The sequence below is a fragment of the Antennarius striatus genome, chromosome 22 (genome assembly GCF_040054535.1).
Source record: "Antennarius striatus isolate MH-2024 chromosome 22, ASM4005453v1, whole genome shotgun sequence".
Taxonomy (NCBI): Eukaryota; Metazoa; Chordata; class Actinopteri; order Lophiiformes; family Antennariidae; genus Antennarius; species Antennarius striatus.
Genome location: NC_090797.1, coordinates 13,310,042 through 13,324,746, shown reverse-complemented (window position 1 = coordinate 13,324,746; position 14,705 = coordinate 13,310,042). Strand labels below are relative to the sequence as shown.

General features: G+C 41.3%; 1 protein-coding gene across 4 annotated transcripts in view; it reads right to left on the bottom strand.

The window, feature by feature from the left end:
- Window positions 1-14,705, bottom strand: part of scube1 (signal peptide, CUB domain, EGF-like 1) — a 96,948-nt gene that overhangs the window by 64,865 nt on the left and 17,378 nt on the right. For all 4 annotated transcript variants that reach the window (XM_068307479.1, XM_068307480.1, XM_068307481.1 and 1 more), the window contains exon 4: window positions 4,895-5,029. In XM_068307479.1, the coding sequence (XP_068163580.1) occupies window positions 4,895-5,029 (135 nt within the window). The remainder of the gene's footprint in view (window positions 1-4,894; window positions 5,030-14,705) is intronic.

Here is a 14,705-nt window from a genome sequence, read left to right as displayed (position 1 = left end):
ATTTATACAAAAAAGAAAAAGAAAAAAAAACCTGACACTTGGGGATGTAAAAAGTATTCAAATTGTTTTCAGATCAAAATGGCCCGTTTTCCTTGCTGAGACTCACCTCATCATCTGCTTCCCAGTTCACAGAGACTCTGAGAACATAGGTTCTCTTGGAGCACCAGGCATGGTGTCCACATGAGTTGGCGTTTAAAATTCCCAACATTCTGCCAAATCCAACTTTGCCAGGAATTTTGGTTCTGAGCTCAGTCAAGAATTTACAAGCGTATTGTTTTCACTCCTTTTTGGTGGGAATTACGTTCTCCATAACGTCCAATTAATAAATCAGACATGGAAACATTAATTTGACACCAAATACTACACGGCAGCTGTTTAAATGCTGTGCTACTCACTGCTGCAAATCATACTTGTCTGTGAAACAGTGACCGACACATGGCCACATGAACTTCATGCAAATGAGTTTTTATCAAATGACGGAATTGGTCTACAATTAAGTCATTGTAGAAGCAATCTCAGCTTGATTTTCTATTCAGACATCTTCATTATCATAGAGTTGAACTTCTCATGTCTCCATTTGACCTGTAGCAAAGCTTGACACGTATACATAGCTCTCCTGTCATGTGACAGATTAGGAATGATTTTCTGCAAAAGCTGTTTCCCCATTCAAGTGTGGTAATGGGTAAAGGGTATTGGCTCTTGTCTGGAGGTAGTTCAGAGAGAACTGTGAAGCACACAGAGTGGAAACACACCATAATGGAACAAACAATTGTTGCTACACTTTATTATCCCCCAGATGAATGTCATTGTAATAACCATAGGCAAAACAACAGTCCAAGACAAAATGACTCTCCTTCTCACACACTTCCTTGCAGAAACAAATGAGGAGGTATGTTTTGACGTTTGAATCTTGTACTTTTTGAACAAGAAAATTCATAGCAAATTCATCGCTGTGGCAATCATTGCTCTATTGGGGACGTAGGAGATCTGGAAGGATGAGTCTGTGTTTTATGTGGATTTAATGATGGCGAGGCTCAACTCTTTGCAAGTATGCTCCTCAAATCTCCAGGAAAGTGTAAAGTAAAATTAAATCCCAGAAACCACAAATTATACCAGTTGGGATTTCCAGCTGGTAGACAAGGACAACATTGTACCGCTGAGGCTATGAAGCTAATAAAGGTACAGTATGAGAACATTCCAGCTATAGATAGCATAGCTTCATACAGCAAATGAAGAGTGGTCAATTACACACGTAAAAGTAGATTTAGCTGATTTGTTCACAGGTGACTGTTGTCTAGAGGGGGCATGCAAAGGACAGGTTGACAACTGTGTGAAACATGTGCATATGTCTCCTGACGAACTTACCCTGGGTTGCTAAAAGTAACCCTGGACAGTCTTTGTGAAACCAGAAACTCTGGGTTTAAAGATTCAGGGTAAGTCAACCCTTCATCCTATTTTTTCGTCCTACTCAATTCATTAATTTTCTCTACCCGCCTCATCCGCTTGCGCAGGTCACTCTCTACTCAATTCATTTGAATTAAAAAAAACTTAATTTGTCCCCAAGGGGCAATGATGGTTCGAATGGAAGCCAAATAGAGACTGTTAAAGTAAGCAATGGTTACCTACCATATCTCTGAGGCCAAACTCCATGTTTTTTTCTATGATTACCTGAGAAAAATGCATGAGGTTTGGTCCAGTGACAGGACAGAGGTACCAAGCTTGACAAGTGTTTTCATGTTGTTAAAAAACTATTCTATAGGTTCCATACCTCCCTAGTGCTACCACCATGTCCTTGTAAACCTCCAGGAGTCACAAACCCCTGAGTTCGCTAAAGCAGGAATATGAACAGTCACAGACTGCAACATCCCGCGACACCCCTGAATTCAAAAATTGTACCCTGACCTACTTGTATAGGTCAAAGATCAAAGACAGTGCTTTGACCTACTTTCATTGATCAAAGCACTAGGTTTGATATACAGTCTTACTCCACACTGGCCTTCTCCCTCGTCATTCTATCTTGTCTGGTTCTTGAATGTAGAAAAGTTTAAATTTGACCTTGACTTAGTTCTCTCAAGGTCAAGGTCATCATCTCATTTTCATCCCCTTTCTACCCGAGTCATGTGCTTTTTGTTTCATCTTCCTATCTGCAGCGGTTGTGAAGATATTTAGTGGACATCCTAACGGACGAACGAACGGACGAACACACAAACACTGACAATTACAAAACATCACTGCGTTGAAGCAGGATGTAATAAACTGCATTGATAGATAGATTAATGAGTTTCACTACGCTGAAGGAAACCCTGGGTCTTAATCTGGTATAAATTGGATGCAGAGGGAAGAGCAATGGCCATGTTTGGGAAGATGGAAAGAACGTGCGAGGAGATTCCTGTGGACGGTGGGATTCTGCTGCTATTTCTGTGCAAGAGAGCTCGAAGACAAGTGTCTGATTGAGGACATGTGAACAGGCAGAGAGTTGTGTGGTGGGGGTTAAAGCTCAGAACACAGGAGTACCCTACAAACATCTGCACTGCTTGTTTACCGTGAACATCCCAGTGACACGAGCAGGGATCAGTCACGAATATTAAAAAAGAGAGCGGGCACACTAGTCCAAAGTAGCCCAAAAGATTTTTATTTACAGTTTCAAGATGAAGATTAGTTCACAGAATTTTTGTTTATTCTAACTAAAGTCAAAACCAAAAAAATTAAGGATCTTGTTTGAGGTGTTTACATTCTGACAAGATTTAGATTTTGTTTGATTGTTTGACTTCTTTTCTAATAGTTTGTCCTTAAACTGTGATACTAAAGGATGTTTAGATTTTTTTTTTTTTTAGTAACTCTGTGATTGAAACCAGAATGAGCAGAATTTTACATATGTTTGATCAACACCATCAGATTGACTTATTTCAGGCATTTCTGAAAAATGTCATTATAGTGTGTATAGGATGATAACTTTGAATACAAAGACAGATATTTGTAGTTCCTTCAAGGGCCTTGACTCTTTTGTCATCTTGTTTTATATTTTTTTTATTATGGCCTCGGATTCATTTCTTTCTCTGATGAACATACCATAATTTCTTGTAGTAGTTCAAATATGTTTAACTTAATTACCATTACATATTTTAAGCACAATGTGCTACTGTCTAATATATACATGCAGTAGCATCGGATATTAATAGAACATGCTTTTAACGTGAAATTCGGGGTCAGAGTCTGTAGATTGTAATTCGATGGATAGACAAATGTACAGTGGGAAGAAATCCTTCAAAAATCAAGCAGTAGTTGAGTTCTAAGAAGTCTGTGGGATATCTGTCAGATTCTTTTACCTGTTTTTATAACAACTTCCCAGGTAACTTTTTCTCCTCTGTCGTTTTACGTAACGTTTCTCCCAACTTCATTAATTTCATTTATTAGTTTTGAGTGCTGACATTTAATGTAGTAATTTGTCTCAGTTGGTCTCATTCATGAGTCACTGCTGATCTACCACACAGAGTAAATACAACTCTCCACGGTTGTCACCTGAATTTGTTTCTCCCTGTGTGAGTTATCCCAAATCTTTCAGAAATAGCCGTGATGGTAGACGCAAAGGGAGACATATTCACATACTGGTTTACTGGGTTTCCATTGAGCAAACACACTTCTATTTTTTCTTCTCTTTCACCTTTTTCTCCGAACACAGAGGATCCTCTAACATCCAAACACTGGCTCCTAACACGTCTTCACACTGACCGCCCATCAGGGACAGGATAAAGGAGAGGTCGCCGCCTCTTCTTCCTCCAGTTGGTCCTCCCCCCTCTGTCCTCCACCCCTCATCGCATTCCTTCAATGCCTCACTTTTGAAAGATGAGAGATGACTTTCCTCTCATCTGTCTTTGAACTTGATTGCCACACTGTCCCCATTCACAGCTGTCATGCATGTGTGTATTGTGCTGAAGAAGATGCGTGTGAGCATGAAGGCAAAAGAAAGGCCACCCCTCGTCACCTCAAGAATACTGCTCCCTCAACACCCACTGATGAGCCCATAAATTAAATGTGACAGCCATAATGGGTTGGGGAAGCCAAGAAGGTAGGGGTCAAATGGTTTTAAAGCACGTACTACGAGTCACATTTGATACACAGTGCTCATTGTTGCCACAGTGGGTGTAGGGGGGCCATGACCGGGCCATGGGACAGGCCCTAAACCTACAGTATGAGCCCAACATCCTGTCAACGTGTTGGTGCGGGTGACAGATTTGTCTTTTTCCACACAAATACTATCACATATGTAAAGTTTTTAAAAGCAGGTAAACCTTTTGGATACTGACTATTCTTGAGGACTTTCTCATTGCAAGAAGATAAACTTTTCTTATCTTTATTTATCCGACGGACTAATTGGGACCTTCAGAGGGGTATTTCGTACTGTCCCATGTGAAAACGTGTGTTAGCATGACAAATAAGGATTCTGATTCCAACTCTGAACTTGCCTCCTTGTCATTTTTTTTCTGCTATGTTACATTTACTGTTTGAAACGCACCAGAAAACGGGATTTTAGGATCGTTTCACAGGGTCAAAAACGCATTGATTGCTAAAAAAAAGCAACAGCAAACCTCTGTATGTACGAGATACCAGGAGATAATTAAGAATTTACTGTTGGTCTGGAATAAAATAACTGCACAGCCATCTGAGTCACTAAAAAAGACTGGATATTCCTAGATGTTCCGGTTTTTCTTCTTACCTGCTAAATACAGAATAGCACCTCCTGCTGGTATGGAGATGATTTCCTGTCTTTAGAAAACTGTACAAGCACACATTTTGGAACTAAGCTTCACATCGCCTTGAAATAAAACCCTTCGTTTCATTTGAAGTGATGCAGAAACACAAACAAAATAAGTGTCTCTCCTCTTTCCAGGCTTACCGTCAGAGCGGTGGATGCAGGTATGCTGGTTGTCACTGAGGAAGAAGTTCTCGGTGCATTGACACTCGTAGCTCCCCATGGTGTTGACACACACTTGCTGGCATCCACCGTTGTTGTCCACACACTCGTCCACATCTGTGAAGATGGAGTGATGGAGACAGAGAGATAAAGTCAGCCATGACTTTATAATCGCTCGTCAGAAACATACGTGTGCCAGTGAAAGTTTATGTGTGATGGAAGTGATGACACCAGAGCCAGGAATGTTAGGGCCATATGCACTCTCAAACACAAACACACACTAATGCAGACACACACACACACACACACACACACACATGCACGCACACCCGTATGCAGAGGGCAGACAGGGTGACCCAACAGGCGCCTGATCCCAGCACCGTCGGTGGTTGAATCAAACTCCTGGTGGTAACAATGGTCTGACGCACCGAGTGTCTACAGTTAGTGCAAGTGTGTTGTGTGCAGATATTGGCACATGAGTGTGTTTATAGGACCCCACTGTGCTGTTGAAAGGCCAGTAAATTTTCAATGGGGCTTTTTGATAGGGCTGAAGTGAACTGGAAACATGTAATACCCTTGACTGGCTTTAACAGGGATGAAACATGTGTAGCTTTGGATGGTGTTTAGTCTGAGAGTCTGTGGTTATGTTAGCAGCCAGTGTAGAAAGATCATGTAGGAAGAGGCACATGGAGAGAAGAAGGAGAAACAAAGACAGATGGATAGACGGAAACAGGCACTATATATGTGGTGGGCATGATGTCTAAACTTGTTCTACTTGACCTGCACGTGTTTTTATTTAATGGTTACTACAAGCCTTTTCATGGGTATACACACACACATATGTGCACACGCACACATGCACACACACATACATGCACATATTTACACGCTTGAAACAGTGTTTTAGATGCAAACCTGAGCAACAAATGTGTCTGTAAGTTTTGACCACACTGTACCTGTTTGGTCTAGTTTGGAGCTTCCTGTTTGAGTTCGACCGTTGGTTCAGAAGCGATAAAGAAAGACACGGGTACCTCAAGCCTCAGACACAACAAACAGACGTAGCTGTCACAAAGACCAAGGTTACTATCGCCTTAAACACAACGTAAAGATTATCACTGCTGGCCAACTTCGACATGTGCTCTGCACCTGCATGAGAGGCAATGTTTCTCTGTGGTAGACTGTATTCTGCAGGCAGGAAGGGAAACTAGAAGGGCTGCAGATATACATATGTTGACATTATGATTAAGCAGCATCTTTACCGCTATTTAAACTATTTTAGACTGGTTTGATCTCCAAATGTTTAATCTGGATAACCATGTCACTGGAAAAACTGTTGCAATAGAGGGATAGATAATGCATGATGCATGGAATCAAGTAAAACCAGTGGAATTATGTAACATTTAGCGATGCGCCATGGAGTTGTAGTAGGCCAACTCCAAACAGATCTGTTTACACATGAAGCGCAGCTCTGCATCCACCTCTTACTGCACACGTGAGAAAGAGTAAAGGTAGGTGCAGTCGCAATGGAAAAGTTGATATAACCACATGAACCAAGAGCAGTTAAAGAAACAAGTGATTTATACGCTTCCAAATGAGCTGGTAGAGGCTGCGCCACTGGCTTAATGACACCAAAGATCTGTTCATCAAGTTTATCAGAGCTAAAGATGTAAAGAAAAAGTAGACAAGACTTTCCATTGAAACTCATAGAATAAGTCCCTTCCAAGACTCTGACGAACAGCTCAGGCAACAATGGTCAGAAAACAGCCCAATTTATTAAAAGTTTGATATTCAGCCAAAAATATAAAATAATTTCCCCTATGGGGGACAAATAAAGGGATCTTTCATCTTAATCTTTAATGTCTGTCCACTTTATCACCAAGAGGAGCCCTGTCTTTCATAAAATTCTCATGTACTTGTGCATTTTGTGAGACTTATTTGTTTCATTTGTTGTTTTTAGTCTCAGTGAGTATTAATTTTTTTTTTAAAATGCATTCGTTTTTCCTTGTATCCACTTGTTCTGCTTTTCTGTGTCACGGGGGTTGCCGGAGCCTTTTCCCTGTGGACTTCTGGTCATGAGTCATGCCAGGCATGATGCCGGTGCACTGTGGAGCCACATGAAAGCCAACAACCACTCACGCACACTCTCACACCTACAAATTTGAACCAACAAATTCAACTGAAGTGCATGTTTTTGGGGGTAGAAGGAAGCCGGAGATCCTGGAGAGAACCCACGCAGACGCAGGGAGAACATACAAACTCTACACAGAACAGGACTTGAACTTGAACCTAGAACTGCCTTGCTGTGAGGCGAGAGCACGACCCACTGCGCCACCGCGCCTCCCCTTTGTTAAGAAAATTTTTTCTCATCAAATTTCCATATCAGACAACGAGATGTTCATGGTCATTTATAACTATTAAGGCATAAAAATGTTCATATGGGTGTCTGGTATTTGAAAAGTGTTCACTTAGATGCCCCTACAACTAATAAAACAGAATAAAATACACTCTGTGGTTATGGATTAGGGTTTAGGGTTAAGATTTGGGTTCGGGTTCGGCTTAGGGATCAGGGTTAGGGTTTGTGTTTTGAGCTAACGTTAGGGTTAGGGGGTTATGGTTAGGGATCAAGGTTAGGGTTTGTGTTTAGGGTTAACGTTAGGGATTAGGTATTAGGGATTAGGGGTCAGGGTTAGGGTTTGTGGTTAGGGTTAGGGATCAAGGTTAGGGTTGCGGTTATGGTTCGGGGTTAGAAGTTGTGGTTAGGGTTAGGATTACGGTTTGGGGTTAGGGTCAAGGTTAGCGTTAAGGTTATGGTTCAGGTTAGGGTTCGGATTAGAGTTAAATTTAAGGTTAGCACACAGAACAGTGCTTTGTAGGCCTTTCGGTGTACAGACCCTAACCGGGTTAGGGTTGTGGTTAGGGTTAGGGGTCAGGGTTAGCGTTAGGCTTAGGGTTCAGTTTGGGGTTGAGGTTAGGGTTGTAGTTATCACACAGGACAGTGCTTTTTCTGCCTTTCAGTGCACAGATCAAAATAATGGATGCCTTACAGAGTAGACTTCATGTGGCTTTAAATGTTCAACAGTTGTTCCCTGTATGTTTTATTGCACTGGTATTACAGTCACAATGAACAACTCCCATATGCATTACTTTGTGTGCAGCGACGTGCACCCGCAGACAGCTTGCTTTCACCACCAGATCAGAAAAAGATCCAGTGGTGTCCTACTTCAAAGCCAAGTAGGACAGGAAGGAAAAATAAACTGAATGAATCAAGCCTGTGAATGTTTCAGCTTATCATTTACTACTGTAGTATTCTTCAAGGTACAGTCCTTATTCCAGTGATCGAACAATTACAACTAATCGTAAAATACAACTGTGTGAAAGACCATTAAAGTGGTTAAATATAGCTTTGTTTTAGATTTTTCAATTCATTCAAGTGACTTCTATAAAACTTCCATCTTTCTATGCCTTTCCTCCACATCCGTCTCATCTCCCACCTCCAGTCTGTTGCATGTTACATGTCGGGCCTCTGTGTGACACACTGCGGTCGATGACTCCACACTGTGCAGCCACATATCAGAACTCCCTGTGGAGTGTAAAGGACATACCGGAAGGAAAATAAACTTGCGCTTCACACAGAGCACATTGAGCCCAGCTGTGGCCATGCCAAAACTAAATAAATAAAAGTCTAAATCAAAAGGAAGAATGGAGCAGAACAAGCCTCCTCTTTAATCAGAGCACAATTAGGCAATCTCAGATCAATTAGTCCTCTAACTTGTTGACATAGTGTATCAGCGAGACGATGAAGGGACTTCCTGTACGCTCAAGAAAAGGTATTTCTTTCCTTTTTTCACACTGTAATTTTCCAAAGTGTAGATTGTCATCCAAATCTCTGTTAACATCAACAAAGCCCACGTCGGATTCTGCAGGCGGGACGAGAGCGTGCGAGAAAGTAAGAAATAAACTGAGTGTGAACTTTGATGGTGAAACAAACAAGTTTCAAAATCAAGCTGTTGCACTTTGATGGTGACTTTATGCCTCAGTTTACTGCAAGTGCACTAAAGCATTAGATCACAGCTGTATGTGGCGATAAGCATCAACAGCCTCTGCAGAGACCGGGGGAATCCAAAAGCCAAATGCAACAAGTGACCGATTGTGATGACATTTATCTGAGCTGGGATGAATGACTCAGACAACAGGAGGGTTTCAGTTAATATTTGTACAAAGTCTCAGTATATTTTGATCTGATAACAGATTTCACTTGAAGACATCCAGAAGTAGTAACGTGTGTGCATCTATACAGTAAATGTAATGAGAGAAGGAGTGTGTGTGTGGCTGGGAGTGTGCCCTCATTCGTAGAGTAAATCTTCTGCTGAAAGAGACACTTGAGACTGAGACATTATATCACACACTGAGGTCCTTGTTGACAAGCAGCACGAAGAGGAAGGTAGAGTGAGGTTGAAACTGCAGTTCAACAATAAGCCTGCATGTAAGACTCTCAAAATTCTGTTTATATGGTTACCCCGCATCACAGGGCACTATTTACCTCTACAGTCAGTGATGACAGGAGACAGAAAGCATCAGAGAGCCTGGCAACAATGAGTCAATACACAGGAACGCATTTCCCAATCTGCAGTGTCGTGTATCTTGTCAATGTGGGCTTAATACAGGCTGATCCTACTTGACAGGCGTCATACTTCTCTACTGGAAGCTTCCTTCCCCTGCCAGTAATGCTACCCATGTTGTTATCATCACTTCCAGCGCTCACTAGTACTGCTAATTTACTTGCACGAGTACCCTCACTTTTTATTGTGCACCACCACCCCATGGAGAGTCAAGGTACACACCTGCGTAGTTGAACGTGCAAGACGGCCGGATTCGTGAGATCACACAAGAACCATCTGGAACATGAGGTTATGTAACCTCTCCTCACTGTGAACACAAAGCTCGCTTAACAGAGCTGAAAATATTGTTGTTACTAAAGGATTAAAAAAAAAAAAAACCCCAAGAGGACCAAAGCTCCGGTAACCATCTAACCTCATCAGTCGCCGACCAACGGCACGCACTGCACCATGGGTAGTGTTCACATGAATGAGACCAAGATGTCTATTTCTGTAGGCGTCATTAGAAGCAGCAGAAATAGACCGAATTGTTCATTCGTCTTCCAAATCCGTTTCATCCGCTGTCCCGGGTCGCGTTTGCTGGAACCCATCCCAGTCAACTGGGGGCGTGAGGCAGGGGACACTCCTGGCATGACGCCAGTGCACCACAAAGCCACATAAAAACAGACAAGCACGCACACTGTCCATTAAAAACCTGACCTACAGTCAACAATGATTTTTTTATTGCCAGATATAGCAGCATATTGAAACTGCTGCCATGAGCTGCTCTAACATGGACGTTTAACGGCACCTTCAGCCTTACATCAGCGTTTATCAGGAGGGCAGTTGTCAAACACTTTCACTATGTGAACCTGGACTGAATTATTTAATGTGCAAAAGAACACAGGACATTTATTAATAGTAGTGTATCAGGACCCATAAATAATTAACGGCGTGAAGCTGCTGTGCCTCATGGGTAATGCGTGCTCTTTGCTGGGGATCACTTCAGGTGATGACATCAACATGTTCCTCATTAATAATGCATTACTTCACTCAAACACTTCAGCTATTGATTAGAATGATCGTTTACATGACCAGGTCTGCAGACTAGAATCCATTAGTCTCACTTTTGCACAGCAGCAAACCTCCTCCTCCTCCTCTACCTCCTCCTCCTCTCCCTCCTCCTCCTCCTCTTCCTCCTCCTCCTCCTCTCCCTCCTCTTCCTCCTCTTCCTCCTCGATTATGGCTGCATTTGGTTATATTCCATAAAATGTAGTTGTTGTTGGGACAGAGGACATGGAGACAGTGGAGGCAAATATTCCACCGACCAACGACCACATACGTGTCCCTCAGACGGATGCTGTTTAGATAGCTGTGGCCAAGGTGCTGCTGGCTTATAATAGGAATGGGAACCGACACCCTGGTTGATTTCATTCATGTTACTACAACAAAACAGCAATGACTAACAAATAGACTGAATATAAGCGTTTTGTTTTTCAGATCCTGCTTCATAGCGTTTATGAAACACTTTTGCTGCATGAGCTCCACTTGGTCTTTTTTGTCTCTCTAATCTCTTTCAATGAGCACACAATAAAGTGAGACTGTTCCATTTCCATTAGCAAGAAAAATATCTAGTATCCTCTCTAAAATAAATATTAATCATCAAAAATAGTGCGGTTTTCATAATTACATAATGAATATTATACATAATTATCTAAAATATTATAATAATATTATTAATAAACAACAGGAGATGAGATGATGAGATTAAACCCAAGAAAAACATGGACAATCATCCATACAGGAAATCTGTATCCCTGAGTTCACTTATTTTAAATTTAATATCTAACGGAAAATGAATCTATTCCAAAATCCCTGCAAGATAATTCTGCTAATCTGCATATAACTTCCATACAAGAGGAAATAGCCATATTTCAGGTAAAGGGAGCGTCTGTAACATTAACCATTAATAACCATAAATAACCTTGAGGTTAGAGCGCAGGTGAAGTGTTACCTGGTGAAAGTCTGCCTGCCTAACAGAGCTGTTTAGAATATGATGGGAGAGACTAATTGTAGTAATTAGAGGAAACGCTGGACAGGTTCAGTAGACAGACATGTTAGAGAAAGAAGAGGGGGGGGGTGGAAAAAATACACAGAGAAAAGTAAATGGAAAAATAGCTGGAGCGTGTCAAGGCAGTTTGACACAATAAAAGTCTATATGGGAATGAGAATGGGAGACAAAGGAAGGAATAGAGGAAATCAAAGAAAAATTAGCCAATAGAAGAAAAAACATTGAATACTAGTAGAAAAGGAAAGGACAAAGGGATGGGAATGAAATAAAGAAAACAGATTTGTTTAAAAAGTACAGCTAAAAGGGATGGAATCTACAGAAGACAAGAAGAGAACAATTATGTAAAAGAATAAAAGACCAAAAGTAAATAGAAATAATAATAAAGAAGAAATAATAAAGCAGATATTGAAACTGAAGAAGGACAGAAAGAAAGAAATGAGCATCACCAAATGAGAGGAAGAAAGATCAAATAAAATCACGACAAATGAAAAGAAAAGGATAAATAAGTGAAAAGAAAGCAAAAGAGTCACATCTGTGATTGCACAGATCTTGGATCTGATTTCATGCTTTACTGCCTCGTTTGAACTCAGCAAACCTACTTTTAATTAGCAGCACTTCACTGAGGCCACATCCAGCCAGCATCCCATAAAGCCATTCTTTGGGTTGGAGCAAGATGCGGCTGGTTTCCTCTCATTGGGCCTTGAAGCGCAGGTGATGAGAGTTCTCACACGAAGAACACGTGTGGTGAAATCCTCCTGACCTCACCAGCTTCTCCTCAGGTAACCACAGCACATGTTGCTGCCATCGTGTCCCACAGTTTACTCACTGTGTGACATGCAGGAGCCTGACATCAGCATCACCGCTAAAGCTCATGTGGGAAAGTCAACTAGATGTTGGTCTGGCTAAATAAACCAGCATCTAGTTCCTGTTGACTTCATGGAAGTAAACAGGAAACACCAGAGGTTCTCTTCTGAATTGTCTCTAATGAACAATAAAAGCCCTTATAAATAGACTGAAAGTAATTGTTGGTATGGTTTGGTGAGAACCAAGTCTGCCCTCTCTAACTTTGTCTCCAGAACATCTCACCTTGTCTGTTCTTCTGATGAACTCATTTTGGATCTGATCCAACTTAGTCACTCCTAGAAAACTTCAAATATCTTCATTTCCACCACCTCCAGCATGTAAATATCAAAGTTAAAAAAGATGATTGTAACAAGAAAGGACCTGCAGGGAGTTTACTGTATGTGCTCCACCTGTTTCATTCATTTTGAGGGTGCTAGATACGTGAAAAGGTGCAACTGGGTAAGGTCTGATTTGAGGAAGGCCCCCTCCTCTCCTTCTTCTTCTCCGTGTCTGCTTTACTTTTTAATGTTTCATTTCGCCTCAACCACATTTCCTCCTGTGCTGAAGTGAGAGCTGCGCTTCAGGGGGCTTGTGTCTGCATGTAATTAGTCAATAAGCAAAATGTTACTATGATGGAAGAGCATGGGAGGATTTGGGAAATGAAATCCCTGATGTGTAGAATCCTATTGTCAGTAAATAGTCCAACATATTCTGAGTGTGTGATGTCTCTTAATTTGATAGATTGAATGCTGAAGTGCCAAATTATTTGAAGACGATGTAACAGAGAAGCTTTAGTTGCCTAATACTTTCAGTGAATGTTTCTGCAAAACGACAGCATAATGTTATAAAACATAACTTCATTAGTGGGGCCAAACATTACTCATCCAACAGAAAGCACAGAGGCCAGAGCGAAGCTCTGCTTGACACTGATTAAGAACAGTGTTTTCATCTCACATCTTTTGGCTGCGTACGTGGAGGAAATTTTGAATTGTAAAGGTCTTTGACTCTGCTTTACATCATCTGTCTGAAAGTCCTTCTTCTGAGATGAAATCACAAGTCAGCAGCTACCCTTCACTGTTGGCCGCTGTGTCTCATTCAGTCCGTCCAAAGCCTCAACAAATGAGCTGAAACACTTACAAATGCCAAAACACATCCATCCAAAGACAAACAGGCATCCAAAAATCAGGTTTTTTCATGTTATTGATTCATTCTCTCCCATCAGCAGTGGACGACTGACAGAATGAAATATGCCTGAACACATCTGCGCAGAACTACGTGTTACTCGGTGCAGAAAAAACAGCCTGGCTGACACTAAGTCAATAACACAAGACTGACTAAAGACGCTGGATCTGTCAGTAATAAAGCAGAGCCAGATATCTGTAGAGAACTCTTCAACCCTGCGTCCTCCCAACCGAACTAAGACACAAGGCCAGAGTCGAACAAATCATTAAAACCCTCCAAACAATGACAGACCAGCTCTGGAGGAGCGCCAGCCGACAGATGAGCATCACAGCAACAGCCACTGTCCACTGTGAAGGACGACAACTCAAAGTCAGGTGTTCACACCCGGTTCACATCTCTGGTGTAATCTGACACACATCTCCACAAACTTAAATCTGGAAAGGAGTCATTTTACCGCCGTAGGTCTACTTTGGGTTCACAAATCACTTTAAACAGCAACGCCTTGAAACCAAATCATCAAATCACCGCAGTACTGGTAGCAATCTTTGACAAATTAACTTCATGTTCACGTAAGATGTTCAAATTAAAATTGTGAAAATGTGAAAAAATAGTAGTACTGTTAGTAGTATTGTAGTTGTAGTAGTAGTCATTGTAGTAGTAATATTGTAGTCGTAGTAGTAGTAGTAATAGCAGTAATAAACAACATAACAATATTTTAACCATCATTTTGACAGTGTAGCTTCGCACACACACACGGCGCACACATACTCACACACGAACGTACACACACAGACACACACACACACACACACTTAAGATACTAGAAGTGACATAACAATAATCACATTCATTGATTATGTGGAATTAGCAGCTGTGATCCCCTTCATGATTCTGGATGTGAATCCACGACAACTGATCCCGTTGCTATGGTAATGTTATGATGTGTTATTCACCGGGGGTCGAAGGCAGGGCCATCTGGAAATGATGTAGCTTTGGAAATTTTTTGTTTTTTTGTTTTTTTTCCGAATGCAGTGTGACTGTTTGAAGTTTGGCTTTATGTTAGTTTTTCTTTTGGCCTATTAGTGAGGCAATAATGTGGCTT